Below are 12,952 nucleotides of genomic sequence, written 5' to 3'. Positions count from 1 at the left end.
AACTGTTAAAATTCTTCAGAAACGTCACTTTTCAAATGTTTTCTTGTACTTTTAAGCCACTCAGATACCCTACGGGCTCGGAAAGTGCAACGAAACCATCAAATTTTAGCTAGAAACTGTATTTTTGTCGATTTTTATTGAATTTGAACTATATTTCAACGATTTTTGATGGTTCTGAGCCACCAAACACACTTAAAGCATGCAGAATCGACTCAGAATAGGAAAAGGAGACGTTTAGGTCAAATTTATGCATTCTGGCGTTCGTAGATACAAGAAAACTGTTAAAATTCTTCAGAAACGTCACTTTTGAAGTGTTTTCTTGTACTTTTAAGCCACTCAGATACCCTACGGGCTCGGAAAGTGCAACGAAACCATCAAATTTTAGCTAGAAACTGTATTTTTGTCGATTTTTATTGAATTTGAACTATATTTCAACGATTTTTGATGGTTCTGAGCCACCAAACACACTTAAAGCATGCAGAATCGACTCAGAATAGGAAAAGGAGACGTTTAGGTCAATTTTATGCATTCTGGCGTTCGTAGATACAAGAAAACCGTTAAAATTCTTCAGAAACGTCACTTTTGAAGTGTTTTCATGTACTTTTAAGCCACTCAGATACCCAACGGGCTCGGAAAGTGCAACGAAACCATCAAATTTTAGCTAGAAACTGTATTTTTGTCGATTTTTATTGAATTTGAACTATATTTCAACGATTTTTGATGGTTCTGAGCCACCAAACACACTTAAAGCATGCAGAATCGACTCAGAATAGGAAAAGGAGACGTTTAGGTCAATTTTATGCATTCTGGCGTTCGTAGATACAAGAAAACTGTTAAAATTCTTCAGAAACGTCACTTTTGAAGTGTTTTCTTGTACTTTGAAGCCACTCAGATACCCTACGGGCTCGGAAAGTGCAACGAAACCATCAAATTTTAGCTAGAAACTGTATTTTTGTCGATTTTTATTGAATTTGAACTATATTTCAACGATTTTTGATGGTTCTGAGCCACCAAACACACTTAAAGCATGCAGAATCGACTCAGAATAGGAAAAGGAGACGTTTAGGTCAAGTTTATGCATTCTGGCGTTCGTAGATACAAGAAAACTGAAAAAATTCTTCAGAAACGTCACTTTTGAAGTGTTTTCTTGTACTTTTAAGCCACTCAGATAGCCCACGGGCTCGGAAAGTGCAACGAAACCATAAAATTTTCGCTAGAAACTGTATTTTTGTCGATTTTTATTGAATTTGAACTATATTTCAACGATTTTTGATGGTTCTGAGCCACCAAACACACTTAAAGCATGCAGAATCGACTCAGAATAGGAAAAGGAGACGTTTAGGTCAATTTTATGCATTCTGGCGTTCGTAGATACAAGAAAACTGTTAAAATTCTTCAGAAACGTCACTTTTCAAGTGAGTAGTTATATAGTGGGGCTGCTGGCTCAGGTCAAATGAGGTCAACCCGAGCTAGGAGCCCCACAACTTTTGATCGAGCGGTCATTGATCTTTTTGGTCGACAATTGACTGTTTGTGTATGAACGTGACTGACCTCGGCGTTGACCTTGCTTTGTCATCGCCTTGTGCTCGATCTATCTGACTCTATGTCCGTAGTCAGGTTGGCCGAGCGGTTTAAGGCGTCAGATTTAAGCTCTGATTCTCGAAAGAGAGCGTGGGTTCGAATCCCACACCTGACAGTTTTTTTTATATGCAGTTCTACAGTTTTGTTTTGCGTTTAAATGAAACACAATTTAATATTACGTCATTTATTGAGGAAATATTTCATACAACCAACTGTATAGACACTTAGCATTATTTAAAGAACAGTAACATTTTTTATTGTTAGATATATGATTATCACATGATGGGATTTCTTTAGGCAATTTCACACAGTCTTCAATTGTTTCGAGGTTCACAACTTTGGGGCAGTCTTTTCCTAGCGTTTCCATGAGATAATTTTCTTTACATTTTCCTTTTACATATAAGACCTTCACTCCATGTTCCTTGATGTATTTGAGCAAAATTTCTTTTGCAAATATCTGATCCTTGGAGCCGTCATTAAATCTCAACATGTGATGGTAACGTTCTAGATATCTGGCTTGTTTCTTGGTTTTTTCATCGAGTTCGTTGAATTGTTTGGTGGATTTGAATGTTTCATGTATTGTGTTAATTCCATCGTATATCGTAAGTTCTTTTACAATGAATTCTTGCAGAGTAAAACCTTGTACGTCAACTACAACCAACTTCATCTTGTCAATTATTTCGACTGACTGAGAAGGAAGCGACTATGCAATTGTTTTTCTATCAATCCAACTATTGTGGGTGCTATTAAATCCTAACCACTTGACATACAGTTGGTTGCCTTTCTTTTTTAAAACTTTTTCAACGAGATACACACCTGGGTGCTTAACTTTTAGTAGTTCCATTTCATAGAAGCCACCTAAAATGTTTTCACCCTTTTCATCTTTTAAAAAATATGTGATGGGATTAGTGAGATTAATTTTCCTTATTACGAAAATTTCATTTGACCAATTGGGTGTGTATCCCTTATCAAAGATTCCACGATATTTACTTATTCTTACGTTGTCAACAACTGTAAATTTTTGTTTATTGCTAACTATTTTAATGCGAGTATAAGCAGCTTTTAGAATAGCTTTCTCATTACTTTTGTTAACTTGTGAGGGTTTCATTTTTATAGTACGATGATAAGAATTATTATATTGATGTACTACATTTGGCAATAAATCTAACCATTTATAATTTCCTTGCAAACTAAATTCTTTCCACATTAAATTTTTCAATGTGCGATTTACTCTTTCAACGATTGAGGCCTTTTTTAAACTGTAAACACTGTAATGATTAATTTTGTATTTTTTCATAAGATTTTGAAACTTTACATTATAGAATTCTTTTCCTTGATCTGTTTGTAAATTTTTGGGTAACCATACGATCTTGGATAAAATTGTTTCCATTGCAGTCGTTATTTGTTGAGAATCTTTCGATTTTACTGGAACAGCCCACACATATTTTGAGAAACAGTCAATAACAATAAGTATATATTTGTATCCTCTATTTGTCTTAGCATACGGTATCATTTCCACTAAATCTGCTTGTAATGTTTCGTTAATACCCTTAATTATCACCTTACGTCGTGTAAAATTAATTCTTACAGGTTTGTGCAGTTCTGCAACAATATCTCTTTTAATGGGAGTTGGTTCATACACCTTCTTGCGCTTCATTTTTATTGCTCTTGTGTTTATAATATGCTTTCTCGGACGTAACTAATGATTCTTCAAAATTCACAGGGCATTTTATTATCATTTCAGCGAACAAATCTGGTACATTTTCTGTTTTATTGAAGGCATATTTGAACGAGATACGGTCACCGTTACGTAATGAAAGTCCTTCCATTTCTTCTCTATTAAATATTTTGTTATTTACACAAATATTTATTTCATTGCTAGTAATATTTAATTTTGCAATTGAACCAATTTCTAAAGGAAACGTGTAGTGAGTTTCTTTAGACTTTAATATGTACGTGTTTTCGATGGTTTTAGCTGATTCGAAGTGAAATATTAGATTATAGAACATATAGTTCGAAATAGTAATCATAGCATCGTCAACTGAATCTGAAAGTTTAGTATGTTTCAGCAAATGACGTCCGAATTTATCCAGAGTCATATTAAGCAATAATTTTAGCTTCGCGTAGTTCTTCTATTATAGAAACGATTTCGTTTTGGTGACCTGAGTGGCCTGCTGTCTGGGAAGCGACTAACAACTTCAGTCTTTCAACTAATTCATTTGGATCTTCCCAATACACATAATCAACTTTATTTGCGTTTACTTCTTTAAACAATACTTGACCACCTTTCTTCGGCTTTTTATACTTCGTGAGAGTTGAGAACAATGGTCCTATAATATTTTTGTATTTCATAGAACTTGTACCCAATATTCGATCATTTTCATCGAAATTTCTTCGATATGCATTAGTTTTTTCTAGAATTTTTTTGTATATTTCTTTGTCTTCCACAGTAAAATGAATAGGCTTCTTTTTAAAAATGAGTTCATAAATTCCAGGCGTCCCTATAAATATCTCATTATCTATTTTTATATCTGGACCTACAAATTGTACCTCCTTCGAACCAATGTAAAATTTCTCTGAGAACGTGTCATGTCTTACGCCTGTTCTGTGATCAAATTTACTTTCTGTATCGTGATGCATTTCGTCAATATATTTTCTCGGTAATTCATCAAAATCATTTAAATATTCGTTGTAAACATCTGTATCAACGATGTTTTTAATATAATTTTTACTTAATTGAACAGATTTTTCAAGAACTTCATCGAAGTTGTAATTATCATTGTCTTTTTCGGGAATGTATTCGAACACATTGTTCTGTGCATCTGTTTTATTTATTGATTCCTCGAAATCTCCCTGTGACAGAATATCATATTTTGAACTAATCGGACTCATTCCTTGTTCTTTTTCGTTTTTGATTGTATCGATTCTTTTCACAAGGTTAGTAACTTTTGTAGCAATTCTTTTTTGTCTTGGTGTGAAAATTTCGTCTTGCATTGGTGTATTATTGATAGTTTTTTTGGCACGAACAGGAGATAGAATTGTATTTTCCAACTTTCGCTTTGTTGGTGTACTGTGCTCAATGTTCGATGCATTTTTTGTTTTCACATCTTGATTACTTTTTATTGCAGATTCACTTCTTCTCTCAATTAATGTTTCCAAATGTTTGGTAAGGGGTTCATACTTTTTTTCTTCATTTCTTTGAGTTGCTTTAATTAGTTCTAATTTTCTTTGTAAATCTTTTCTTTTCTTAATCAATTTCTTTTTTAAATCAAGCACATCTGATATTTTCGAATCCATGTCTCCTAAGACTTTCGAAAATACAAATAAACTGAATTAATCTATTTGAATTAAAGGCTTATATACGTATGCAACATTTCACAAACATTCTATAAAAAAAGACTAGTTTTTTTTTTTTTTTTCATATTTCAATAGTATAGATGCACATGTTTTGTTTTGTAATGATCTCTTATATGATCTTTATAATAGCAATATATACAGGGTAAGTTAGGGGTATCTGTTTCACCTCCACATTTTGGACATTTATATTTTACAGGAACTGGCATGTTGACGGTTTAAGATACTTTTATAGACTGAAATTATGCAAATGGGTCAATGAAATTATCAAATCCTTTTCTAAACCTACCACTACGAATTTCGTTCTCTTTATCGACTACTAAAAATTCATAACTATTTTGCCAGCAAAATGAACAGATTTCTTTAAATTTATCAAATGTGATATCAGTACCGATATGATCATCATAAATATGACGCAAGTTTCAATTATCTTGCTTAAATAAAATAATAAAATTTGCGTTGTCTCTTATTAGATGTTTAGGAATACATGTGTATGTTTGACATAAATAAAAACAATCTATATTTCTGTGTCGTCCCATGCTAAAATATTCTTTCATTAAATTTTGCTTGTCACATGCCACGTCGTCAAAAATGAAGACAGAATTAGTTTTAGCTTTGTGCGCTGGTGGTATGTTGTTATTGTCGAAATTGTTAAAACTATAAAAATTTATACCTTTAATAGGTTTTAGAAGATTTTCCAAATATTGATATTTTGGTTGGAAAAGAGATTTAGAATACACGTAGACATTTTCAAATCTTAAACCATTTGGATGTTCGATTAAACCTATCATAACATTAGTTTTTCCGCAATTAGACGGTCCGACAATTATACATCTTACTGTCGATGGTAAAAGATCTCCGTGTCTTTTATTCTCACTGTTAATTTTGATATCGTTATTGCTTATCGGCAATTTAAGGTTTTGAGGGATCAAACGCATTTCGACATCTAATTAAGAAACCGACATGTGGAGGGGTATAAATACTAAATTTTTCTACGATTCCATTAGTATTTTAGCTGATACGAAAGTTTGAGTATAAATGAAGATTACGAAGCGAACAAGGAACAGTCGTCGTAGTGAGACCTACAGAAAAACATATTGTGGACGTGGGATCGTAAATTCGGTTATTAATAAATTACCGTTTGAACTTCATATTCCGGGTTATAACTTTTGTGGACCAGGAACTAAATTAGAAAAACGATTAGCAAGAGGAGATAAAGGTCGAAATCAATTAGACGAAGCTTGCAAATTTCACGATATAGCTTACAGTGAACATAAAGATTTGGAAAATCGACATAAAGCCGATAAAGTTCTATTAGATAAAGCAAAACTTAGACTACGTTCTTCGGACGCATCTTTCGGGGAAAAAGCTGCTGCCTTAGGTGTTGCGGCTGCTATGAAAGCTAAAATAAAACTTGGTATGGGTTGTCGAATCAAAAGAAAAACTATTAGACGTGGAAAGGCCTTGAATTTTAACGTTTTAAGAAAATCCGCCAGGCTTGCTTTAAAAAATAAGAAATTTAAGAATATGAAGGATGCTGTAAAAGTGGCCATGAGAGCAGTAAAATCATCAAAAGGAAAAAAGAGAGTGAGACCTCTTCGTCACAGACGTATAATACCCATACCGAAAAGTGGTGGATTTTTACCGCTACTACCAATATTTGCCGCTTTAGGCGCTCTGGGATCTTTAGGTGGTGGTGCAGCAGCCGTTGCAAAAGCTGTTAACGATGCTAAATCAGCTAAAGAACAGTTGAAAGAAAACCAAAGACACAATCAGAAAATGGAGTCGATAGCTGTAGGAAAGTCAGGGAGTGGATTATATTTGAAACCATATAAAAGAGGATATGGTCTTTTTTTAGCCCCATCAAAATTTCAAAAGAACTCCCGATAAATCTTCCAAAACATGCTCTCACCAACATCGACATTTGCAAATATGTAAAGCGTTTGAAAATTCCTCGCTTCAGAGGAGTTTTTATGAAAGATTCGCTTCCAAATAAAGTGCACCTTAATGAGTGTGGTATATTAAATCTAGACAATAAGGAAGGTTCTGGAACACATTGGACAGCTTATAAAAAAACTCGAAATGAAGCTATATACTTCGATAGTTATGGAGATTTGAGGCCACCTCTTGAACTGATCAAATATTTACAGAGCAACGGTTCCTGTAATATAGTATATAATCATCAAGCTTTACAGACTTTTAAAACTATTAATTGTGGACATTTATGTCTACGATTTCTATATAACTGTTACAAATAAAATTGTTCGAAGTTGGAGCGTTTTAGTTCAATTGATAGTGTCGTTGAAGCAAGTACTACGATGTCGAACGTATTTTCATTGGATGGAAACAGTTCTGTACTTTCGAGCAGATACTATCCACCAATTATCTTGGAAGATTATAACTATGCTTTAGGATTAGAAAGTTTGGTTACTTGGAATTCTTTTCCAAATATCGATAACAATAATAACAAATTTTATTTTTTTACACCAGACAAAAAAGAGCATTATATAGAAATTCCCGAGGGTTCTTATGAAATAGAAGACATTGAGTCGTATTTAAATAAAGAAATCAAAAACTATATGGAACATTATTTTCAATACCAAACTGACGAATACGGAAATAGAATAAAGAAATTTAAAATGTCAACACCAAACTTAATAATCAGAGGAAATAATAATACATTAAAATCGGAACTTAAATGTACCCTTGATATAAATTTTTCAAGAAAGGATTCCTTAGGAAGTTTATTAGGATTTAAGAACAACATTCTGAAAGCGCATAAAACTCATATATCAGATTTTCCAGCAAAAATTTTAAAAGTGAATGCTCTTTGCGTTTATTGTAATATAGTAACTGGTTCATATAAGAACGGAAATCCCGTTCACGTAATACATCAATTTTTTCCAACAGTACCTCCCGGTTACAAAATAGTGGAGCGACCATTAAATGTTATATATCTACCAATTAATACGAAACAAATAGATGAGATAATCGTTAAAATAACAGATCAAGAAGGAAATATTGTTAGTTTTAGAGGTGAAGAGGTGGGTGTACGTTTGCATCTTAAGAAGCTCACGTGATGGGTATTATTTTTAATGAAAATCTAAAAAACCGAAATTCGGTATATATAAATAGAACGATGAAAAGAAAATCAGTCAGTCCTTCTACAAGGATCAAACGTTTAACATTAGGGAATCGTAGATTTCTTGAATCTCTAGGATTAACGGTTTTGAAATAATATTTTTATCCAGTATAAAAAACAGCAATGAATTTTGAAATATTAAACGTAAACGAAAAAGCTGCATATGATCATTCAATTTATTATGGAGAAAGACATACACACTTGCCTTATTCTAACAGTTCATATAACTATGATGATGAAATAAGAATTCCAATTGAACATCAAGATTTATACACTTTTCCTCATTTGAGTACATTGCATATAGAGGGTAAGATTATTGTGAAAAATGAAATCGATGAAATTGTACAGAAACCAGAAATCAAATTTGTAAATAATGGCGTTCTTTTGTTGTTTAATCAAATAAGATATGAAATTGCTGGAGTCGTTGTGGATAGTATTAGAAACCCAGGGTTAGCGTCCACCATGAAAGGATATGTAACGTATAACAGTAATGAAAGCGTAGCTCTAGAGAATGCTGGATGGTTTCCTAAAAAAGATTCGAATATAATTAAAGAAAATGGAACTTTTGAAGTTTCGATTCCATTAAAAATAATTTTTGGCTTTTGCGAAGATTTCAAAAAGGCTATTTTGAATGTAAGACAAGAGCTTGTTTTAGTTCGTTCTAATACCGATGTAAATGCTTTAATTTCTTCAAATGATAAATACAAAATTAAAGTAGAACTTAGTAAAATATGCTGGAAAATGCATCACTTGTCCGTGTCCGATGCCGAAAGGATCGCCTTGATCGATATTGTAAGAAGCAACAGGGAATTGGATATTATGTTTAGAAGTAAAGAATTACATGAATTTGCGCCACCAGTTCAATCGATAACTAATACTTGGACTATTAAAACTTCCTTAGAAAAACCTCAGTACATACTTTTTGCATTGCAACAGGGAAGAAAAAATCAATTGAAGAAAAACTACAGTCAATTTGATCATTGTAATCTGAGAGATGTCAAATTGTATCTTAACGATACCATGTATCCCTACGACAACTTGAATGTTGATTTCACAAATAATCGTTATGCAATTCTCTATGATATGTTTAAAGAGTTCCAGACATCGTTCTTATCCAAAACTAGCGAGCCATTATTCGATAAGGATGAATTTAAAGAAAAGACACCCATAGTAGTAATCGACTGTTCTAAACAAACGGAAGCTTTGAAGAGAGGCCCCGTTACAATTACGTTGTGGTTTGAAACGACCGCAGGTATTCCAGCAGACACCACAGCCTACTGTCTTATTCTTCACGACCGAATGGTAAAATACATTCCTGCACAAGATGTCGTCAGAGTGTTGTGAATAATTTAAAATGTTACTGTATTTAAAATTAATGTATTATGTTTGAGGGGTAAATAAAACTACATATACAACCATTTTTGTGTATTTTATTTATGACAACCAAAAATTACATCTAAAGTTTTCTTATAATCATCTAATTTAATTGAGGGCCATCTTGCTGCATCTGGTCCTTCGGTCCATCCTAATGGTAATTCAGGATTAGCTTCACCTTTGACAATGTTCTTTTTGAGCCAGGTGAAAATTCTTTTGTGCTCCTGATTTTCAGAGGGTTTAAATGTGAAGGAATCGTAATTGATTATCGTTAGAGCCTCAAAGAATGTAGTGAGTGCTTTGTGATTTGCCAAATATGCAGCTCGACACATAAATTCGTCAACACATTGCTCGATCCGTCGGTAATTTTTCTGGATATTTTCAACAGGATAGAAGATATCCCCCAGATTCTGCCAGCGATGATCACTTAATAATTTATAAATAAAAGATTTATAAACTAGTGAATTATCAAGGTAGTTGGTGGTCATTAAAAACTCCAAAGAAGCATAATTTAAATTTTCAATGTTGTCTCTTTCACATATATTTAGAAATGCATCAATATAACTGTCAAGAGATTGTTTCTTTTGTAGGAGTACACATATGTCAAGAGTAAAAAAAACAACTTCATTTTCAGCAATCCATTTAAATACTTCATCCGGTACAATAAATTCGGCTTTTTCAATAATGTAAAGGAACAAATTTAATTTTGTCCTATCATTCGCAGCGGCGCGAAGATAAATTTTATACACATTTTCGGATGCACAAAATGCTTGCAAATCAACAAACTGTCTCAAGTCAGACATTGTAGTAATGTGAAATCACCAACATCGAATAAATCATCAGCTAACTTAAACTGCTTTTATATTATAATTCCCCACTCTTCACATTTCTGGTGGCGAAATATGATATCCCCAAGGTCGCGTATCCGTTGCAAATCTTGTAACAATTCTCTTATCATCATTATGGCTGAGAACTATTTTCTCCTGTTTTATTGTGTAAACAATATGATGTTTTGATTTGATGAGATTTTGGGACTTTTCGTAATTTCGGCTATTAAATAAGCATTCTTTATAATTTTCGAATGTTATTGTTTTAAGTGAAGCTTTCGTACTACCTTTGGATTTCTTAACTACCTTTTTATTAAAATCATCCTTTGCAACTCTATATGCATACATTTTCGATCTGAGACCCACAAATTCTAACATAATCTTACCGTTATTTTCATCTTTCATCAAACCTGGCACTTTTTTATTTTTTTGTTCTATACCATAAACATTATACAAATCATAGTCTGAAGTATCAAACCGATGAGAATCTTTCTTAATATATTCGTATATATCACCTACATGAAATTCGTAAATTAGACTGTCAGTGTCGGTGTAAAGCAACTTTGCATTATTGTTAAATGTTTCCTTAATATAACCATAGTGGAATTCATAGAGAAAAGTTTTAGAAATATCTAAAATACAAAAACCGACATAAATTGGTTTATTTAAAAACACCTCTAATTTACTCATTTCGATGATAGCTGAATCATCATCAAATACAACGGAACTGTGAAAATTTGGTTTAGAAATAAGAGAACGAACTCCCCATCGTCCCTCCCATTTACTGACCAATCGAATATCCCCATGTTTTCGAACATTTTCCATGCATTTACCATAAATAGCGTTAATCATTAATTTAAAAAAATCTTTTTCAAAATCGTTCTTCGCTTGCTGTCTAAGCCTTGTATTTAAATCTATATATTCCTTTAACCACGCAGACTGTTCGAATTTAAGAACACGATGTACACATTTTATTTTCATACCAAATTTTATATACATTTTTAAATTCCTATAATGTATAACATAATTTTTCTTAGGATATAAAGTCAATAACAACTTTTTAAGTTTAGATCTTGAAATGGGAGGTATCATGTGCTCTGGAGCTAAAGGTAAATCGCTATGTATTTCATGCAAATCTACTGGATAATCCAAATCGCATTCAATAATATAACCAGTTGTGGAATTATCAGAAGTATCTAAGATATCTGAAATATTGAAATTTTCTACAAATTCAAATTTCCCATACGGTAAACATTGAGACATTGCCGCTCCGTAAAGGTTATTAACATCAAAATACATTAAATAGGTACTATCTTGTGAAGGATCATATTCGTCTTTATTCATGTACTTATTATTGGCTTTACCGTATCTATTAGAACATTGGGAAACTCCACCTCTAATACCTCTCTCCACAAAAAGGATTTTATCTATGTCCGTTAAGAGTTCTAGTTTAATTTTTGTCGTTTTTAACATGGCATCAAATGTTAAGCCTGGTGCAGTATAATAATGTAAGGGATCAAGTTGATAAGTATTTAAACACGTAGTTCGAAATGCTTCGAATACGTCGGCTAGAAGAAGCACATCTGTTTTTAAATATAAATCGGAATATTCTCCTAATGTACGAATATTGAAAGTATTCCAAACTTTGATAGCGTGAGAATAATCTTCATCTTTAACATCTTGTTCGTATAAGCGGCTATAAAATTCCTTTTTTTCGGGTAGTTTTGTTTCAAGGAGTTTCTCCCAGGAATTTATATAATCATAAGGAAACACTCCTTTTCTGTTTAACAAATAAAATTCTTCCATATTATTACAATTTGTCTGAGTAATAATTTTTTGTGAATTATCTAAATTGGAAGAAAGCTTGTCTAAACTGTAGGGCATAAATCTGAAAGAATCAATAAATCGTAAACTAACTTTTGTATCATCGACAAATTTAGTAAATGAAATATATCTTTCTTTATTGATGGGAAGCAATTTAATGTCACCTTTTATTGAATTTGAAAGTTCTTTAATAAAAAAATGTGCGTCATATCCACTCATATTATGAAACACCACAGGTATAACACAAATATCTTTATAATTTAAATTACAATTCTGATGTGCAGCGCCCCTATACATTCCAGTTAAGTGATTATGATCGCGCACTTTAACGTTATTTTCTGAAAATGTTTTTTTACATATATGACATATTTGTGAGGATTCAAACTGCTCACGTTCTTGTGTAGTTAATTTTTCCATAGATATAATGTTTTGAAATTTGTTGTTACAAAAATGAGCCAATTGATTTAACTCTTGAACAAACCATTGGATGCAATCTTTACCTCGATACAAACGAAATCTGGAAAGAGAATTATCATATGAACAGTGAAAATAGTATGCAACACTGTATGCAACATGTTTTTGATAAGGATTGGTTTTACAAGTAGTGGACATGTGGTCTTTTGAATAATCAAGAAGAATACTCTCGAGATCTGCGTATATAGTAAAAGGTACTTTCTCTTGATATCTATAATTTTGAAAATACAAATAATTTTCGTTTTCTGATGGCAATCTTATGGAATATTTATTAATACTCTGACATGTAGTTTTATGTTTTTGGAGTAACTCCTCTGTAGTGAAATGATTTAAACATCTTTCGCATATATAAAATTTACATTTATGGAGGGAAAGT

General features: G+C 32.4%; 1 protein-coding gene and 1 non-coding gene across 2 annotated transcripts; one reads left to right on the top strand and one right to left on the bottom strand.

The window, feature by feature from the left end:
• The first annotated feature begins 1,612 nt into the window (after positions 1-1,612).
• Positions 1,613-1,696, top strand: Trnal-uaa (transfer RNA leucine (anticodon UAA)). The gene has a single exon. It is a non-coding gene; the product is annotated as a tRNA-Leu (tRNA).
• An 8,636-nt stretch (positions 1,697-10,332) lies between these two features.
• LOC135120270 (uncharacterized) lies at positions 10,333-12,084 on the bottom strand. The gene has a single exon (XM_064044572.1). The coding sequence runs from the start codon at positions 12,082-12,084 to the stop codon at positions 10,333-10,335; it is 1,752 nt and encodes a 583-aa protein (XP_063900642.1).
• Between the last annotated feature and the right edge of the window lie 868 nt (positions 12,085-12,952).

This window comes from Zophobas morio, unplaced genomic scaffold, assembly GCF_036711695.1.
Source record: "Zophobas morio isolate AGI-343-1 ecotype UQ-CSIRO unplaced genomic scaffold, CSIRO_AGI_Zmor_V1 ptg000364l, whole genome shotgun sequence".
Lineage (NCBI taxonomy): Eukaryota > Metazoa > Arthropoda > Insecta > Coleoptera > Tenebrionidae > Zophobas > Zophobas morio.
Note: the sequence above shows the minus strand (reverse complement) of the source record. Positions and strands in the feature narration are given on the sequence as shown.

Excerpts from the sequence above, each read along its gene's own strand:
- LOC135120270 (XM_064044572.1), bottom strand. The coding sequence starts at position 12,084 with ATGGAAGAATTTTATTTGTTAAACAGAAAAGGAGTGTTTCCTTATGAT.